We start from the raw sequence: 19,684 nt of genomic DNA on the forward strand, positions 1-19,684 counted from the left end.
ATTCAAGATGGAAATGATGGGGGTAAAAGAACTGGTTATCACACACCGTGAGGGCCTGCTTCTCAACCCCTAGAGCCGATTTCTGATTTGGGGTGTAGCAATGACACTTCATTACTAGCCAACCTTGCTGCATCAGTGACAACAGGAACAGATTTACTGAACAGAAGAGTAACACAGATATTTCCGTGTTCAGAATCTTCACATGTTTATGGCATGTTCATTTACAGCAGACATTTTTCTTTACAGTTTTTCTTTTTGGTTTTATAATAATTCACAATGTATATAAAAGTTTAAGAAACCACCTTAAGTATGGTCTATACTTCTTCAGTTCATTGGTACAAAAATAAGTTTCTTTCAATAAGAATCTCAAAAGTTTTAAAGTGCGGCTATATTTTTTTTTTTACATTTTTACATCCAGATTTGGTAAGGTATGAAACAATATTGTATTTCAGATACAATTGGTTGGAATGTAACTTGGTATAACCCTTTTGCAGAGCAAATTGACAAAATCTATCAAAAAGAAAAATGCGCATACCTGTTGACCCAGCAATATCACTCAGCAATTTATACCATAGAAGAGCAGTCACACTATATTATAGAAATACTTCATGTGAGGACATACATGCACATACACAGAGGCAGAAAAATGCAGTTTATTGTCTACTACCCATAGGTAGGATAGTGAGTCTCAATAAAACCAGAATTGAAACATTTGTCAGAATTATTTCCTTCAAACTCCTTTTTAGAATCCCAGGACACTCATTTAAACAGTGAACCACTGACCTACTTAACACAGTTGATCAGGATGAATATGAAAGCAAAAGCTCTAATTCTTGAGACAGAGCTCTAATTCTTAATCCTAAACAAATCAGAGCAATGTTAATCATACTTTTGAAAGAACAGCCTATCAGAGAAGCTTGCTCAGAGTTTTTACTCAATTTCTGCAAAATGGTAGCTGCTTCAACCCCAATCAGAAGTATTTCCATTTATTTTTTAAATTAGAATCACAGTTTGCAAAAGAGTCAATCTCTATAATGGGAATTGACTGAGTCCTTTAGAACTCTGTCTGGTAATGAGGCTGCATCTGAAACGGCTTGTCATGGTCAGGCACCATGACTCACTCCTGCAATCCCAGCACTTTGGGAGGCCAAGGCAGGAGGATCACTTGAGCCCAGAGTTTGAGAGTAGCCTGGGCAACACAGGGAGACCTCCATCTCTAATTAAAAAAAAAAAAAAAAAAATTGGCTTTCCTAACATGTGGACTGTGAAGCAGCTTTTACTTGTGGTGACCAGGTCTTAAAGCAATAATGTGATTTTTATTTTGAGGCAAGACTGACAAAAATTCAGAATTCAGTAACAGAGAAAGAGATTTTAAAAGCACTATTGAAAATGTAGTGTTAAACATTTAAGATGAGCTTCTGTTACTGAAAACACAGAATGCAGTCTTACAAATTTCTTAATTAAAGGTATAAAGTTGGTAAGATCTACATCTTTCTGCCCAGGCCATTCAAATTAACATAGAAAATTATCTTCTGAATTAAAAACAAAAACAAAAACTAAGAATGAGCCACCCCCACAAAGAAGGTCAGTTTAAACTGTAAGAGATGGTGTGCCCCTGAAATGGACACAAATACATGCTCAATTAATTTCTGTGTATAAAGAAAGGAGGCCCAGAAGTGAGCATCTAATCTAGGTGTCTCATTTGCCCATTTCAATATTCTGACTGTTTTCTTCTTCCTTCATTTCCTTTGTGGGCTATTGTACCACAAATATACCTCCATTATCAGATTCGAAATTGAATCCTATGATACTACAGCCTGAGGAAAAGGAAGCATTGAATATCATTCCCAGTTTTAGACCCAGAAGATATTTAGGAAATGTTACTGTATATACACCACATGCAACATTAGTGCTTTTAATTTCCTTTCTACGGGTGCAATGGAGATTAATTTGCATGAGCTCGTTTCAATTTCAGTAATAAGATCCAAATTTTGTATTAAGCTTTCCATCTCAAAAACAAACAGTTAAAAAGGACACATCTCTTCTTTCAAATGTTTTTATTATACTTCTATTTTACAGTCCTTGCATCTAATATTCACTTAAAACCTTGAATATATATATACCCGTAGGTTCTAATTTGTTTTTTGTTTGTTTCCTGATTATCTCCTAGCTCTACCAGGAAACTTGCTAAATTTCAAATGCTTTACAATCCAACAAAATGCTATAACTATCAAAAGGAGTGTCTACTGATCCAGAAAAGACATTTGTTAAATTTAAAACAATGTCAGAATTGGTCAACTATGCTCAGAAACATAGGACCAAGTATTCTCTAATTTGAGAGGACAAATAAGTTACAGCAGAAGAGAAAATATCATAGACATTTCAAATAATCCTGTTTTTATAATTTTGACCAAAAAATTGAAGTTCAATTCAGATATCAAAGCCATTTCAGTAACAAGAGCTACAGATGAGAGTAAAAATTTCCTTCAAAATTTAAAACAGGTGGGAGGAAAATCCTGAAGTATTTATTCCAAGATTTGTAAGAGGAGATGAAATATGGCTATACTGGTACCATCCTGAAGACAGAGCATGAAGCAAAGGCTACCAAAAAATGGCAGCACTCTAGTGAAAGCCAGAGAGGACTAGTCAAGAGAAGAGGTCACGGCAACAGATTCGGGGAATGCTTAAGAGATGTGACTCGATGACTTTTTGAATGGCCAAACCATAATTAAATGTACTTATTAGAAGAGGTTTTTTGAAAAAGTTAGCCAAAGCTTGAGATGAAAAATCATTACCAGAGAGTTCTTCCTCACCATGACAAAGTGCCTGCTCATGCATTTCATCTAAAAAAGGGGAGTCTGGAAAGAGTTTCCATGGAAAATATGAAGGCGTCCACTGTAAACCCATAATGTGGCACCTGGTGACTTCATTTCCTTTCCCAATCTTAAAATACGTGTAAATGAAACAAAGTTAACTTCACTTAATATTAGAAAAGACATTTCATAGAAATAGATACATTCGCAGGACCCAGAGGGTTTTAAGGATAGACTACAGGGTGGGAAAAAGACATTGCTTCCAGAAGCATCTGGACCTTGATGGAGCAGAGGTTGAGAATGTATATTCTATCATTCTTATTTTAATTATTTAAAACATTTTCTACACATTAAAAGAACCATCCCACAACATAAATCCTAAAGAAACAGTTGTTACCCTACATTGGTTATTCTTTCTATAATTTTGTCTTGCTTTCTTGTGATTTTCTATTTTACTCCCAAATAGAATTCAGAACCCACCTGAGAATCCTACTCTCACATTACCACACTGACCAAAAACAGTTCAATTCTCTGCTGACCTGTCTACAGAATAATCCTCATTTCCAGCGCTCTGCAAGCATTGCCAGCGTTGCACTGGGATCCCCTTGCTGAGGTAGCTGAATGTCGGGAAACAGAGCAAATTTACCTGGTTTTTCTACATATCACGGAGGTTAATTCTCAGAAAAGGGTTACCACCCGACACTTCGTCCCCTGATTCTCGGGCTATTAGGATTTTCGTTCTTCAGAAATACATTCACACGCACAGAGACACACACAGATGCTCGCACAAACACACAGATGGATAGACACACACAGGGAAAGAGACCAAAAGTCACAGGAGCATTTGAAAATGAGGCGAAACCGCCATCGAGAGGAGAAACAATAGCTGGCACCTTAGACACTTCTTATGGTTCTGCTGTCCTTATTCTGACTGAAAGATGAGAATGGAACTCGACTGCAGGGACCGCTGTTGCAGCAACCTCAGCAGCAGGCCAGAGAAAGCATTACCGTGGAGATTTTAAACAGGAGAGGACAAGATGCAGAAGCATTTCTTTCAAGATTTGTCACAGGAGATAAAATAGGGCTCTTGCGCAAGGATCCTGAACACAAAGCACGAAGCCACGGCTACCAAGAGGCGGCAGCCCTGTAGGCAAAGCCACAAGGCACCTGTCAAGAACAGAGGTCATGGCGACCGTTTTGGGGGATGGGACGCTAGAGGGAGTCTGCTCGTCGACCTTCTGGAAGGCCAAACCATGATCCCATCAGCTCTCCTTCCTAGTAAGGGAAGCATTGTGAGAAAGTTGGCCAAAGCTTGAGCGGAAAAACATTCCTCAGCACAACGTTCTTCTCCACTCCACGGCACCAACGTTCCCGTGCCTGCCTTTCCTCAAATAAGGGCAGTCGGGCAAGAGTTTCCATGGAAATCATGAGCGTCCACTTGACAGTTCTCATTTGGCGCCTGCTGACTTATTTCTGTTTCCCAGTCTTAGAAAATCTGAAACGGGCACCACCCAGGTTTCTTCCCTTCATAAGGAAAAAGAGAGGTCACGGAGGTAGCTACATTCCCAGGACCCTGGGGGATTCAGGAATGGACTAGAGGGCAGGGCAAAGACATCGCTTCCAAAAGCGTCTGGAACTCCATGGGGCCGACGTTGAGGAGTAAAATCTACCTTTTCTCCTTTTCTCTTTTCATCCCACTTTCCTCCGAATGCTGGGAATTCCCCCCCAACCCCCCTTCCCGCACAACGTCCGTTCTAGGTCACGAGTTGCTATCCTGTGTTGGTTCTTCTTTCTCGGATTTCTGTCGCGCTGTGTTGTTATTGTCTATTTTCCTCCCAAGAAGTTTCAGTCTGTGTTTTATGGAATCCACAGATGCGGAACCTGCGAACATGGAGGGCCAACGATGGAACCCAAGAAGGATGTGTTGAGGCTCATCCCCCCTCGAGGGCACAGCAGTCCACCTGGCGTGGACCCTCCCGATTGGCTGCATGGTACTGACGGAATGAATTCCTACGGGGGCTGGGCAGCCCAGCAGCCAAGGGGGTCAGGGCCTGAGCCGTGGGCGGGCCTAGGGCTGCCTATATAAGGCCGAGCCCTGGCAGCTGCGCTTCATTCCCCGTTGGACAGCTCACCGCAGAGGTCGCTCCAGGCTGTGGCTCCACATCCCGAGGACCAGAAGCGGATCTGCTCAGCTGTCTGCAAGGACCGGACCGGCGTTCTAGACCCGGTGGCCCCCTCGCGCCCCGCTATCCCCCCTTTCCCCGCCCCGCTCCCCACGCCGCACGGAGGATTCGGCCGCTCCGAGTTCGCTGACTCCACACCCCGAGGCCTGTGGTGTGCGAGGACCAGCGCCACAGAACCAGTGGCCCGCTGCTCCGAGGGCCGAGCTCGCTCCAGGCTGTGACTCAACATCCCGAGGCCTGCCTGGCGACCGGGCAGCCAGGGAGGACCGGCGCCCCGAGACTTCACCTCCCGCTGCCCAAGGACATCTCTGCGACCGGCCGACCAGGGACAGCGACGCCTGCCCAGATCTGGTGAGATGGCGGCAGGCTCGACTACGCTGCACGCAGTGGAGAAGCTGCAGGTGCGTCTGGCAACTAAGACGGACCCGAAGAAGCTAGGGAAATATCTGCAGAAACTCTCCGCCTTGCCCGTGACGGCAGACATCCTGGCGGAGACTCGAATCCGAAAGACCGTGAAGGGCCTGCGGAAGCACCAGCACGTGGGCCCCATTGCCAGAGACTTAGCGGCCCGGTGGAAGAAGCTGCTTCTCGTGGACCCAAACACCAGGCCCGGGCCCGACCCACGGGACCGGGAGGAGAGCTCTTCCCGAGAGCGCTTCGGGGAGGCTCTTCGGGACCAAGAAAAGGCCTGGGGCTTCCCGGAAAACGGGACGGCCCCCAGGAGTCGATCTCACAGCCCTGAGCACAGACGGACAGCACGCACAGCACCTACGGGGCTCCGGAGACCTGAGCGAAGCTCCCCCAGCCGCCAGGACGGAGCCCAGAGAAAGCGCCCCAGAAATGCCTCGGCTGATTCCGGCCCCAATCGGGCCCCTCAGTCAGGGCGCGCCGGACCTCTCCCGATGAGCGAGGGCCTGGAGCCCGGGCAGCAAACCCGAAGAGGCCACGCTGACACCGCCCAGGGCCTGCCCCTGCTCGCTGGAGGCTGCCAGGGCCAACCCCAGGACGAAGCGGTTGGGGGCCGCAGAAAGAAGCGCAAATCCTCCCGCCGGGAAGAACGCCCTGTGGGTGCCCAGGGCCGCGGGCAGTCTCCCGCTTCCCTCATGGAGACATCCTCCCGGGCCTGCACCAGAGGGGAATCCCCAAGGCCGTCCTCCCGGGAAAGCCCCAGGGACACAGCGCCCTCTGCTAGCGCCGGGACACGGAAGGAAGGAGGGCGCGCCGGCGGCAGTGGCCAGCGTCTCCCCGCCTGGGCAGTGGCTCCAGACGGCCACCCGGAGAGGCCTAGGCACAGACGCTCGCACAAGAAGAGGCCAGGTCTAGACGGCCCGGACCCACGAAAGGGGACACACGGCCTCTCCCCCGGGGTCAAACAGCAGCTTTCCGGCGAACCAGAGACTCGAGAGGGGAAGCCACGCACTGCTCACTTGGACGCAGTAGCCGTGGGCTCCCTCTCTGACGTGGAGGAGGGAGAGGGGGCTGAGGAATTCCAGCAGCCCGCTCTGTCCTTCGAACAATACCTCACCTACGACCAGCCGCAGAAGAAGGCGAAAAAGACCGCGAAGTCTTCCGGCACCGCTCGTGGAGATCAACGACGGAGAGCAAGCCGTTCCAAGGACACCGGCGAGTCCCGGGCTTCGCCTCCGAAATTGCCTCCTGTCAAGGAAAGCCACTCCCCGAGGCCACAGGCGGCCGGTGCCGATTCCTCCGGGCGGAAAACCGTGCTCAGCCACGGCTTCTCAGAGCTGTGGGACCTCTCAGAGCCCTGGATGCAGGCCAACTACGATCTGCTCTCCGCCTTTGAGTCCCTGACCGCCCAGACACAGACAGAACCGGCACTCTCCGCACCGAAGTTCCAGGAGGAAACTGGTTCCCCTGGACGCAGAAAGAACGCCAAGATGCAGGTGTACTCCGGCTCCAGGCCTGCCCGCCAGCCCGGGTGGCTGACCTTGCGCCAGCAGTGCGTCCGGGCGCTTAGAGACAACCCCGGCGTCCTGGGCCGAGCGGGACGCGTCCCCTCTTGGGTTTTTGAACTTGTCCTGGAGGGGTGTACGCCTGACCAGCTATATCGCAGAGAGGAAAACAATCACGCACCCATTGGACAGACAGACGGACTCTGGAGGATTCACTGCCTCCGGGACTTCAAGGGAGAAAATCCGCAGGAGCACGAGTCTTGGCGGGAGCTGTACCTGCGTCTTCGGCATGCCCGAGAGCAGCGGCTGCGTGTAGTGACGACCAATATCCGGGCTGCACGTGACAACAAGCCCCACGGCCGACGGACGAAGATGATCTGTTTCAACTCGGTGGCCGAGCCGCCTAACGGTGCTCCGAGGAGGCAAGAGAAGTCTGCAGGAGCCGCTGACCCCGAAAATGGCAACATCAACCCAGATCCGCATCCCCCAAAGAGCAGCCGCCCGCCGCCCGCTAGCGAGGGCGGCGGGGCAGGCAGCGGCCTTCCCAGGCGCCCTGAGAAGCGGGCCTACGCCTGCCTGAGCTGGAGCAACGCGCGGGCGACGCCCGAGGCCAAAATCCGGAAACAGGCTGCCAAGAAAGTGGCCCCGCTGATGGCCAAGGCCATTCGAGACTACAAGAGAGCAATCTTACGACGATAAACTCAAGACTCCTCTTACAGATGGAATCGAAGGGGAGGAGGACCAATGCCAAGTCCATGCGGGTTAAGGAACGCAGCTCCCAACGGACACCAGAACCTTTGGCTTGGTGCAAAGCTGCGCTTCTGAATTCTGCAGGTGTCCACGGCTGGCCCTGGGATTTGGCCTCCCATACCCAGCCACTGCCTCCCTGCTGGGAGGACACCTCGGAGCCCAGAAGATGTGAACGCTTTCAGATCGATTCCGCTTTGGTGGTTAACTGATCGCTTCCTAAATCATGCCCTAGTTAAAATCATCAACGAGGTAGAGTTCCCTATAGTTTGGTTTTTAAATCATCAGCTAGATAATTCCTTTTTAGACACAAACTCACCAGGCATTAGTTAACACTGACAAATCCCACTACACAAATGGTTTTTTGTTGTTGCTGTTGTTTTGTTTTTTAGCAAAACCTGGCCATGAAACTATAATTGTGAGCCATCCTCCTATGGGAGGCTGAGAAGGGTGGGTGGCTTGAGCCCAGGAGGTGGAGACAAGCCTGGGCGAAACCCCACCTATAGAAGAGGTATCTAAATTAACCAGGTGTGCTGGCACGGCCCCTGGGGCCCCAGCTTCTTGGAGGGCTGAGGTGGCAGGATGGCCTGAGCCCGGGAGGCAGAGGTTCCAGTGACCCTTGATCATTCTACTGCACTCCAGCCTGGGCGACAGAAACAGAGCATGTCTCGGAGGAAACCGCTGTTTCTTTGAAAAATGGAACTGTGGACTGGGCGCAAGGGCTCACGCCTGTAACCCTAGCACTTTGGGAGGCCGGGGTGGGTGGATCACCTGAGGGCAGGAGTTCAAGACCAGCCTAGCCATCACGGTGAAACCCCATCTTTAAAAAATGTCAACAACAACAAGAAGAAGAAGAAGAAAACGAACTGTGGGATTTCATCAAACAGTGGCAATAACCGCTACCTTTGTTAAGTCAGACTACTTTCACTAAGCACCAAAGAGAATCGTTCCCAATCTTTTCACCCAGAACCCCTATGGAAGAATGGCAGAAACTTCATCACTGTAGCTAATTGGCCTCTGAATCAAGAAATCTAAAGCCACCAATCAGAGTTTCTAATTACCATGAGATGACCAGGGTAACATCCTTCAGTTCGGATCACATGAGCTTCTGCCGGCTTTGTTGAGCCTTTAGTTTTCAACTGAGGGCATGAGTTGGCATCATACGGACGGGTAATCGCAGGTCCGTGTGCCAGATACCTCCCCACCCTCCCCGACACACACCCTTGAGTAAATCTGATTTCCTTGATGAGATTTCCTGATGCCTACAGTTAGTGAGAAGCCAAGAGACAGACAGAAAGGCCTATCCCACAAAGCAGAACCAAGCAAGGACAGTAAAAGAGATCAAACTCCTGTGCCCCGGGGTGGGGGGGGGGGGCGGGCAGTAGAGCAGGTGCTGGGAAGCTTCTGGAATCAGGCATCAGAGCAAATGCCAGTGCAAGAGGGAAGGGGCCTTCAAGGCTGAAGAACACGAAGGAAGCCAGGACAGGCAGCCACAGGGGTGCTGCTCCGGGGGGATGACGTCTTTTTTCTGGGGAAAGAAAGACGTGATGCAAGCAGGGACTGTATACAATTCAGGGGAGACTCCCTGAACCACCCCTCCTACCCCGCCCGCCCAGCAAGGGACACACAAGGCCAGTCTCTATTTCTTCACGGCAATACAAGAGCGGGTCTGTGGTGTCCTGCAAAACTTATGAGAGAGCCAAATCTCCTCCTCGTGGCACAAGAGCCACACGTTCTTCCTGGAGGTGGAGTAGCCACTGATCACCCTGCAGCTTCTCCCCGCTCCCACCGAGACATTCCAGTCCCCCGGACTCAAATCCGCTGGCAACAGCCTTCCTTTGTGGAAAATGTTTCCCCTCCCAAAACAGAAAGCAAACAGGATACAAGCAAACACAGCTCAAAACATGAAGAGCTAGCTCAAGCCCCTCACAGCTCACCGATGCGCCCACTGTCACTCTGCTGACAATGGCGTCTGCCCCCACTGAACTCATTCATGACTGCAGAACCTGACTGACAAGCTTTAGCGGGTCACGGCTCCCACCGAGACACGCCCTCTCGAAGAAAGGACTAGATAACAAACCCCACACAAAATATAAACCTAACCCAAATAGAATTCAGCACCCACCTGTGGATCCTACTGTCACATTACCACACTGACAAAAAACAGTTCAATCCTCTGCTGACCTGTCTACAGAATAATCCTCATTCGGAGCGCTCCGCAAGCATTGCCAGCGTTGCCCTGGGATCCCCTTGCTGAGGTAGCTGGATGTCGGGAAACTGAGCAAATTTACCTGGTTTTCCTACATATCACGGAGGGTTCATTCTCAGAAAAGGCTTACCACCGGAATCCTCGTCCCCTGATTCTCGGGCTGTTAGGATTTTCTTGCTTCAGAAATACACGCACACGCACAGACACACACACAGACGCACATACACAGAGATGCACACACACACACACACACACACACACACACACACACACAGACGCATACGCACACACAGAGAAAGAGACCAAAAGTCACAGGAGCATTAGAAAATGAGGCGAAATCACCATCCAGAGGAGAAACAATAGCCAGCACCGTAGACACTTCCAGTGGTACTGCTGTCCTTATTCTGACCGAAAGATGAGAGTGGAACTCGGCTGCAGGGACCGTTGTTGCAGCAACGGTCAGACGAAGATGATCTTTTTCAACTCGGTGGCCGAGCCGCCTTATGATGCTCCGAGGAGGCAAGAGAAGTCTGCAGGAGCCGCTGACCCCGAAAATGGCAACATCAACCCAGATCCGCATCCCACAAAAAGCAGCCACCCTCCCTCTAGCCGGGGCGGCGGGGGCGGCGGGGGCGGCGGGGGCGGCGGGGGCGGCAGTGGCCTTCCCAGGCTCCCTGAGAAGGGGGCCTATGCCTGCCTGAGCTGCAGCAATGCGCAGACGACGCCTGAGGCCAAAATCCGGAAACAGGCTGCAAAGAAAGTGGCCCCGCTGATGGCCAAGGCCATTCGAGACTGCAAGAGAGCATTCTTCCGACGATAAACTCAAGACTCCTCTTACAGATGGAATCGAAGGGGAGGAGGACCAATGCCAAGTCAATGCGGGTTAAGGAACGGAACTTCCAACAGACACCACAAACTTCGGCTGGGTGCAAAGTTACGCTTCTGAATTCTGCAGGTGTCCACTGCTGGCCCTGGGATTTGGCCTCCCATACCTAGCCACTGCCTCCCTGCTGGGAGGACACCTCCGAATTCAGAGGATGTGAACACTTTCAGATCCATTCCACTTTGGTGGTTAACTGATCACTTTTTAAATCATGTAAGAGTTAAAATCAACAACGAGGTACAAGATGTAGAATTCCCTGTTTTCTGGTTTGTAAATCATGAACTAGATAATTCCTTTTTAGACACAAACTCACAAGGCATTAGTTAACACTGACAAATCTCACTATATAAATGGTTTGTTGTTGTTGTTGTTGTTGTTTTATTTTGTTTTGTTTTGTTTTTTTGAGGCGGAGTTTCGCTCCTGTTACCCAGGCTGGAGTGCAATGGCACGATCTCGGCTCACCGCAACCTCCGCCTCCTGGGTTCAGGCAATTCTCCTGCCTCAGCCTCCTGAGTAGCTCGGGTTACAGGCACGTGCCACTATGCCCAGCTACTTTTTTTTTTTTTTTGTATTTTTAGTAGAGACGGGGTTTCACCATGTTAACCAGGATGGTCTCGATCTCTTGACCTCGTGATCCACCCGCCTCGGCCTCCCAAAGTGCCGGGATTACAGGCTTGAGCCACCGCGCCCGGCCCCGTTGTTTTGTTTTTAAGCAAAACCTGGGCATGGAACTATAACTGTGAGCCATCCTCCTACGGGAGGCTGAGAAGGGTGGATGGCTTGAGCCCAGGAGGTGGAGACAAGCCTGTGCGAAACCCCATCTAAAGTAAAGGAATCTAAATTAGCCAGGTGTACTTGCACGGGCCCCTGGGGCCCCAGCTTCCTGGAGGGCTGAGGTGGCAGGATGGCCCGAGCCTGGGAGGCAGAGGTTGCAGTGCCCCTTGATCATTCCACTGCACTCCAGCCTGGGCGACAGAAACAGAGCATGTCTCAGAGGAAACTGCTGTTTCTTTGAAAAATGGAACTGTGGGCGGGGCCGAGGGGCTAAGGCCTGTAATCCTAGCACTTTAGGAGGCCGAGGTGGGTGGATCACCTGAGGTCAGCAGTTCAAGCCACGGCTACCAAGAGGCGGCAGCCCTGTAGGCAAAGCCACAAGGCACCTGTCAAGAGCAGAGGTCATGGCGACCGTTTTGGGGGATGGGACGCTAGAGGGAGTCTGCTCGTCGACCTTCTGGAAGGCCAAACCGTGATCCCATCAGCTCTCCTTCCTAGTAAGGGAAGCATTGTGAGAAAGTTGGCCAAAGCTTGAGCGGAAAAACATTCCTCAGCACAACGTTCTTCTCCACTCCACGGCACCAACGTTCCCGTGCCTGCCTTTCCTCAAATAAGGGCAGTCGGGCAAGAGTTTCCATGGGAAATCATGAGCGTCCACTTGACAGTTCTCATTTGGCGCCTGCTGACTTATTTCTGTTTCCCAGTCTTAGAAAATCTGAAACGGGCACCACCCAGGTTTCTTCCCTTCATAAGGAAAAAGAGAGGTCACGGAGGTAGCTACATTCCCAGGACCCTGGGGGGATTCAGGAATGGACTAGAGGGCGCGGCAAAGACATCGCTTCCAAAAGCGTCTGGAACTCCATGGGGCCAACGTTGAGGAGTAAAATCTACCTTTTCTCCTTTTCTCTTTTAATCCCACTTTCCTCCGAATGCTGGGAATTCCCCCCCAACCCCCCTTCCCGCACAACGTCCGTTCTAGGTCACGAGTTGCTATCCTGTGTTGGTTCTTCTTTCTCGGATTTCTGTCGCGCTGAGTTGTTACTGTCTATTTTCCTCCCAAGAAGTTTCAGTCTGTGTTTTATGGAATCCACAGATGCGGAACCTGCGAACATGGAGGGCCAACGATGGAACCCAAGAAGGATGTGTTGAGGCTCATCCCCCCTCGAGGGCACAGCAGTCCACCTGGCGTGGACCCTCCCGATTGGCTGCATGGTACTGACGGAATGAATTCCTACGGGGGCTGGGCAGCCCAGCAGCCAAGGGGGTCAGGGCCTGAGCCGTGGGCGGGCCTAGGGCTGCCTATATAAGGCCGAGCCCTGGCAGCTGCGCTTCATTCCCCGTTGGACAGCTCACCGCAGAGGTCGCTCCAGGCTGTGGCTCCACATCCCGAGGACCAGAAGCGGATCTGCTCAGCTGTCTGCAAGGACCGGACCGGCGTTCTAGACCCGGTGGCCCCCTCGCGCCCCGCTATCCCCCCTTTCCCCGCCCCGCTCCCCACGCCGCACGGAGGGTTCGGCCGCTCCGAGTTCGCTGACTCCACACCCCGAGGCCTGTGGTGTGCGAGGACCAGCGCCACAGAACCAGTGGCCCGCTGCTCCGAGGGCCGAGCTCGCTCCAGGCTGTGACTCAACATCCCGAGGCCTGCCTGGCGACCGGGCAGCCAGGGAGGACCGGCGCCCCGAGACTTCACCTCCCGCTGCCCAAGGACATCTCTGCGACCGGCCGACCAGGGACAGCGACGCCTGCCCAGATCTGGTGAGATGGCGGCAGGCTCGACTACGCTGCACGCAGTGGAGAAGCTGCAGGTGCGTCTGGCAACTAAGACGGACCCGAAGAAGCTAGGGAAATATCTGCAGAAACTCTCCGCCTTGCCCGTGACGGCAGACATCCTGGCGGAGACTCGAATCCGAAAGACCGTGAAGGGCCTGCGGAAGCACCAGCACGTGGGCCCCATTGCCAGAGACTTAGCGGCCCGGTGGAAGAAGCTGCTTCTCGTGGACCCAAACACCAGGCCCGGGCCCGACCCACGGGACCGGGAGGAGAGCTCTTCCCGAGAGCGCCTCGGGGAGGCTCTTCGGGACCAAGAAAAGGCCTGGGGCTTCCCGGAAAACGGGACGGCCCCCAGGAGTCGATCTCACAGCCCTGAGCACAGACGGACAGCACGCACAGCACCTACGGGGCTCCGGAGACCTGAGCGAAGCTCCCCCAGCCGCCAGGACGGAGCCCAGAGAAAGCGCCCCAGAAATGCCTCGGCTGATTCCGGCCCCAATCGGGCCCCTCAGTCAGGGCGCGCCGGACCTCTCCCGATGAGCGAGGGCCTGGAGCCCGGGCAGCAAACCCGAAGAGGCCACGCTGACACCGCCCAGGGCCTGCCCCTGCTCGCTGGAGGCTGCCAGGGCCAACCCCAGGACGAAGCGGTTGGGGGCCGCAGAAAGAAGCGCAAATCCTCCCGCCGGGAAGAACGCCCTGTGGGTGCCCAGGGCCGCGGGCAGTCTCCCGCTTCCCTCATGGAGACATCCTCCGGGGCCTGCACCAGAGGGGAATCCCCAAGGCCGTCCTCCCGGGAAAGCCCCAGGGACACAGCGCCCTCTGCTAGCGCCGGGACACGGAAGGAAGGAGGGCGCGCCGGCGGCAGTGGCCAGCGTCTCCCCGCCTGGGCGGTGGCTCCAGACGGCCACCCGGAGAGGCCTAGGCACAGACGCTCGCACAAGAAGAGGCCAGGTCTAGACGGCCCGGACCCACGAAAGGGGACACACGGCCTCTCCCCCGGGGTCAAACAGCAGCTTTCCGGCGAACCAGAGACTCGAGAGGGGAAGCCACGCACTGCTCACTTGGACGCAGTAGCCGTGGGCTCCCTCTCTGACGTGGAGGAGGGAGAGGGGGCTGAGGAATTCCAGCAGCCCGCTCTGTCCTTCGAACAATACCTCACCTACGACCAGCCGCAGAAGAAGGCGAAAAAGACCGCGAAGTCTTCCGGCACCGCTCGTGGAGATCAACGACGGAGAGCAAGCCGTTCCAAGGGCACCGGCGAGTCCCGGGCTTCGCCTCCGAAATTGCCTCCTGTCAAGGAAAGCCACTCCCCGAGGCCACAGGCGGCCGGTGCCGATTCCTCCGGGCGGAAAACCGTGCTCAGCCACGGCTTCTCAGAGCTGTGGGACCTCTCAGAGCCCTGGATGCAGGCCAACTACGATCTGCTCTCCGCCTTTGAGTCCCTGACCGCCCAGACACAGACAGAACCGGCACTCTCCGCACCGACGTTCCAGGAGGAAACCGGTTCCCCTGGACGCAGAAAGAACGCCAAGATGCAGGTGTACTCCGGCTCCAGGCCTGCCCGCCAGCCCGGGTGGCTGACCTTGCGCCAGCAGTGCGTCCGGGCGCTTAGAGACAACCCCGGCGTCCTGGGCCGAGCGGGACGCGTCCCCTCTTGGGTTTTTGAACTTGTCCTGGACGGGTGTACGCCTGACCAGCTATATCGCAGAGAGAAAAACAATCACGCACTCATTGGACAGACAGACGGACTCTGGAGGATTCACTGCCTCCGGGACTTCAAGGGAGAAAATCCGCAGGAGCACGAGTCTTGGCGGGAGCTGTACCTGCGTCTTCGGCATGCCCGAGAGCAGCGGCTGCGTGTAGTGACGACCAACATCCGGGCTGCACGTGACAACAAGCCCCACGGCCGACGGACGAAGATGATCTGTTTCAACTCGGTGGCCGAGCCGCCTAACGGTGCTCCGAGGAGGCAAGAGAAGTCTGCAGGAGCCGCTGACCCCGAAAATGGCAACATCAACCCAGATCCGCATCCCCCAAAAAGCAGCCGCCCGCCGCCCGCTAGCGAGGGCGGCGGGGCAGGCAGCGGCCTTCCCAGGCGCCCTGAGAAGCGGGCCTACGCCTGCCTGAGCTGGAGCAACGCGCGGGCGACGCCCGAGGCCAAAATCCGGAAACAGGCTGCCAAGAAAGTGGCCCCGCTGATGGCCAAGGCCATTCGAGACTACAAGAGAGCAATCTTACGACGATAAACTCAAGACTCCTCTTACAGATGGAATCGAAGGGGAGGAGGACCAATGCCAAGTCCATGCGGGTTAAGGAACGCAGCTCCCAACGGACACCAGAACCTTTGGCTTGGTGCAAAGCTGCGCTTCTGAATTCTGCAGGTGTCCACGGCTGGCCCTGGGATTTGGCCTCCCATACCCAGCCACTGCCTCCCTGCTGGGAGGACACCTCGGAGCCCAGAAGATGTGAACGCTTTCAGATCGATTCCGCTTTGGTGGTTAACTGATCGCTTCCTAAATCATGCCCTAGTTAAAATCATCAACGAGGTAGAGTTCCCTATAGTTTGGTTTTTAAATCATCAGCTAGATAATTCCTTTTTAGACACAAACTCACCAGGCATTAGTTAACACTGACAAATCCCACTACACAAATGGTTTTTTGTTGTTGCTGTTGTTTTGTTTTTTAGCAAAACCTGGCCATGAAACTATAATTGTGAGCCATCCTCCTATGGGAGGCTGAGAAGGGTGGGTGGCTTGAGCCCAGGAGGTGGAGACAAGCCTGGGCGAAACCCCACCTATAGAAGAGGTATCTAAATTAACCAGGTGTGCTGGCACGGCCCCTGGGGCCCCAGCTTCTTGGAGGGCTGAGGTGGCAGGATGGCCTGAGCCCGGGAGGCAGAGGTTCCAGTGACCCTTGATCATTCTACTGCACTCCAGCCTGGGCGACAGAAACAGAGCATGTCTCGGAGGAAACCGCTGTTTCTTTGAAAAATGGAACTGTGGACTGGGCGCAAGGGCTCACGCCTGTAACCCTAGCACTTTGGGAGGCCGGGGTGGGTGGATCACCTGAGGGCAGGAGTTCAAGACCAGCCTAGCCATCACGGTGAAACCCCATCTTTAAAAAATGTCAACAACAACAAGAAGAAGAAGAAGAAAACGAACTGTGGGATTTCATCAAACAGTGGCAATAACCGCTACCTTTGTTAAGTCAGACTACTTTCACTAAGCACCAAAGAGAATCGTTCCCAATCTTTTCACCCAGAACCCCTATGGAAGAATGGCAGAAACTTCATCACTGTAGCTAATTGGCCTCTGAATCAAGAAATCTAAAGCCACCAATCAGAGTTTCTAATTACCATGAGATGACCAGGGTAACATCCTTCAGTTCGGATCACATGAGCTTCTGCCGGCTTTGTTGAGCCTTTAGTTTTCAACTGAGGGCATGAGTTGGCATCATACGGACGGGTAATCGCAGGTCCGTGTGCCAGATACCTCCCCACCCTCCCCGACACACACCCTTGAGTAAATCTGATTTCCTTGATGAGATTTCCTGATGCCTACAGTTAGTGAGAAGCCAAGAGACAGACAGAAAGGCCTATCCCACAAAGCAGAACCAAGCAAGGACAGTAAAAGAGATCAAACTCCTGTGCCCCGGGGTGGGGGGGGGAGGGCGGGCAGTAGAGCAGGTGCTGGGAAGCTTCTGGAATCAGGCATCAGAGCAAATGCCAGTGCAAGAGGGAAGGGGCCTTCAAGGCTGAAGAACACGAAGGAAGCCAGGACAGGCAGCCACAGGGGTGCTGCTCCGGGGGGATGACGTCTTTTTTCTGGGGAAAGAAAGACGTGATGCAAGCAGGGACTGTATACAATTCAGGGGAGACTCCCTGAACCACCCCTCCTACCCCGCCCGCCCAGCAAGGGACACACAAGGCCAGTCTCTATTTCTTCACGGCAATACAAGAGCGGGTCTGTGGTGTCCTGCAAAACTTATGAGAGAGCCAAATCTCCTCCTCGTGGCACAAGAGCCACACGTTCTTCCTGGTGGTGGAGTAGCCACTGATCACCCTGCAGCTTCTCCCCGCTCCCACCGAGACATTCCAGTCCCCCGGACTCAAATCCGCTGGCAACAGCCTTCCTTTGTGGAAAATGTTTCCCCTCCCAAAACAGAAAGCAAACAGGATACAAGCAAACACAGCTCAAAACATGAAGAGCTAGCTCAAGCCCCTCACAGCTCACCGATGCGCCCACTGTCACTCTGCTGACAATGGCGTCTGCCCCCACTGAACTCATTCATGACTGCAGAACCTGACTGACAAGCTTTAGCGGGTCACGGCTCCCACCGAGACACGCCCTCTCGAAGAAAGGACTAGATAACAAACCCCACACAAAATATAAACCTAACCCAAATAGAATTCAGCACCCACCTGTGGATCCTACTGTCACATTACCACACTGACAAAAAACAGTTCAATCCTCTGCTGACCTGTCTACAGAATAATCCTCATTCGGAGCGCTCCGCAAGCATTGCCAGCGTTGCACTGGGATCCCCTTGCTGAGGTAGCTGGATGTCGGGAAACTGAGCAAATTTACCTGGTTTTCCTACATATCACGGAGGGTTCATTCTCAGAAAAGGCTTACCACCGGAATCCTCGTCCCCTGATTCTCGGGCTGTTAGGATTTTCTTGCTTCAGAAATACACGCACACGCACAGACACACACACAGACGCACATACACAGAGATGCACACACACACACACACACACACAGACGCATACGCACACACAGAGAAAGAGACCAAAAGTCACAGGAGCATTAGAAAATGAGGCGAAATCACCATCCAGAGGAGAAACAATAGCCAGCACCGTAGACACTTCCAGTGGTACTGCTGTCCTTATTCTGACCGAAAGATGAGAGTGGAACTCGGCTGCAGGGACCGTTGTTGCAGCAACGGTCAGACGAAGATGATCTTTTTCAACTCGGTGGCCGAGCCGCCTTATGATGCTCCGAGGAGGCAAGAGAAGTCTGCAGGAGCCGCTGACCCCGAAAATGGCAACATCAACCCAGATCCGCATCCCACAAAAAGCAGCCACCCTCCCTCTAGCCGGGGCGGCGGGGGCGGCGGGGGCGGCGGGGGCGGCGGGGGCGGCAGTGGCCTTCCCAGGCTCCCTGAGAAGGGGGCCTATGCCTGCCTGAGCTGCAGCAATGCGCAGACGACGCCTGAGGCCAAAATCCGGAAACAGGCTGCAAAGAAAGTGGCCCCGCTGATGGCCAAGGCCATTCGAGACTGCAAGAGAGCATTCTTCCGACGATAAACTCAAGACTCCTCTTACAGATGGAATCGAAGGGGAGGAGGACCAATGCCAAGTCAATGCGGGTTAAGGAACGGAACTTCCAACAGACACCACAAACTTCGGCTGGGTGCAAAGTTACGCTTCTGAATTCTGCAGGTGTCCACTGCTGGCCCTGGGATTTGGCCTCCCATACCTAGCCACTGCCTCCCTGCTGGGAGGACACCTCCGAATTCAGAGGATGTGAACACTTTCAGATCCATTCCACTTTGGTGGTTAACTGATCACTTTTTAAATCATGTAAGAGTTAAAATCAACAACGAGGTACAAGATGTAGAATTCCCTGTTTTCTGGTTTGTAAATCATGAACTAGATAATTCCTTTTTAGACACAAACTCACAAGGCATTAGTTAACACTGACAAATCTCACTATATAAATGGTTTGTTGTTGTTGTTGTTGTTGTTTTATTTTGTTTTGTTTTGTTTTTTTGAGGCGGAGTTTCGCTCCTGTTACCCAGGCTGGAGTGCAATGGCACGATCTCGGCTCACCGCAACCTCCGCCTCCTGGGTTCAGGCAATTCTCCTGCCTCAGCCTCCTGAGTAGCTCGGGTTACAGGCACGTGCCACTATGCCCAGCTACTTTTTTTTTTTTTTTGTATTTTTAGTAGAGACGGGGTTTCACCATGTTAACCAGGATGGTCTCGATCTCTTGACCTCGTGATCCACCCGCCTCGGCCTCCCAAAGTGCCGGGATTACAGGCTTGAGCCACCGCGCCCGGCCCCGTTGTTTTGTTTTTAAGCAAAACCTGGGCATGGAACTATAACTGTGAGCCATCCTCCTACGGGAGGCTGAGAAGGGTGGATGGCTTGAGCCCAGGAGGTGGAGACAAGCCTGTGCGAAACCCCATCTAAAGTAAAGGAATCTAAATTAGCCAGGTGTACTTGCACGGGCCCCTGGGGCCCCAGCTTCCTGGAGGGCTGAGGTGGCAGGATGGCCCGAGCCTGGGAGGCAGAGGTTGCAGTGCCCCTTGATCATTCCACTGCACTCCAGCCTGGGCGACAGAAACAGAGCATGTCTCAGAGGAAACTGCTGTTTCTTTGAAAAATG

At 52.9% G+C, this 19,684-nt stretch overlaps 3 protein-coding genes across 10 annotated transcripts in view; 2 read left to right on the plus strand and 1 right to left on the minus strand.

Moving 5' to 3' along the window:
- The window catches only part of KATNAL2 (katanin catalytic subunit A1 like 2), a 183,822-nt gene that overhangs the window by 87,946 nt on the left and 76,192 nt on the right, over positions 1 to 19,684 (minus strand). The window lies entirely within an intron of this gene.
- On the plus strand, positions 5,353 to 7,608 carry LOC141580983 (elongin-A3-like). Its single transcript, XM_074384296.1, has 3 exons — positions 5,353 to 6,060; positions 6,625 to 7,457; positions 7,497 to 7,608. Exons 1-3 carry the CDS (start codon positions 5,353 to 5,355, stop codon positions 7,606 to 7,608), a joined length of 1,653 nt encoding a protein of 550 aa, XP_074240397.1.
- On the plus strand, positions 13,283 to 15,538 carry LOC141580984 (elongin-A3-like). Its single transcript, XM_074384297.1, has 3 exons — positions 13,283 to 13,990; positions 14,555 to 15,387; positions 15,427 to 15,538. Exons 1-3 carry the CDS (start codon positions 13,283 to 13,285, stop codon positions 15,536 to 15,538), a joined length of 1,653 nt encoding a protein of 550 aa, XP_074240398.1.

This window comes from Saimiri boliviensis, chromosome 13, assembly GCF_048565385.1.
Source record: "Saimiri boliviensis isolate mSaiBol1 chromosome 13, mSaiBol1.pri, whole genome shotgun sequence".
Classification (NCBI taxonomy): domain Eukaryota; kingdom Metazoa; phylum Chordata; class Mammalia; order Primates; family Cebidae; genus Saimiri; species Saimiri boliviensis.

What these genes read in the sequence shown, in the direction of transcription:
- LOC141580983 (XM_074384296.1), top strand. Translation starts at nt 5,353, where the DNA reads ATGGCGGCAGGCTCGACTACGCTGCACGCAGTGGAGAAGCTGCAGGTG. An exon ending in CCCGCCGGGAAGAACGCCCT is followed by an intron (nt 6,061 to 6,624) that starts GTGGGTGCCCAG and finishes GACACCGGCGAG; the next exon opens with TCCCGGGCTTCGCCTCCGAA. An exon ending in GCAGGCAGCGGCCTTCCCAG is followed by an intron (nt 7,458 to 7,496) that starts GCGCCCTGAGAA and finishes CCTGAGCTGGAG; the next exon opens with CAACGCGCGGGCGACGCCCG.
- LOC141580984 (XM_074384297.1), top strand. Translation starts at nt 13,283, where the DNA reads ATGGCGGCAGGCTCGACTACGCTGCACGCAGTGGAGAAGCTGCAGGTG. An exon ending in CCCGCCGGGAAGAACGCCCT is followed by an intron (nt 13,991 to 14,554) that starts GTGGGTGCCCAG and finishes GGCACCGGCGAG; the next exon opens with TCCCGGGCTTCGCCTCCGAA. An exon ending in GCAGGCAGCGGCCTTCCCAG is followed by an intron (nt 15,388 to 15,426) that starts GCGCCCTGAGAA and finishes CCTGAGCTGGAG; the next exon opens with CAACGCGCGGGCGACGCCCG.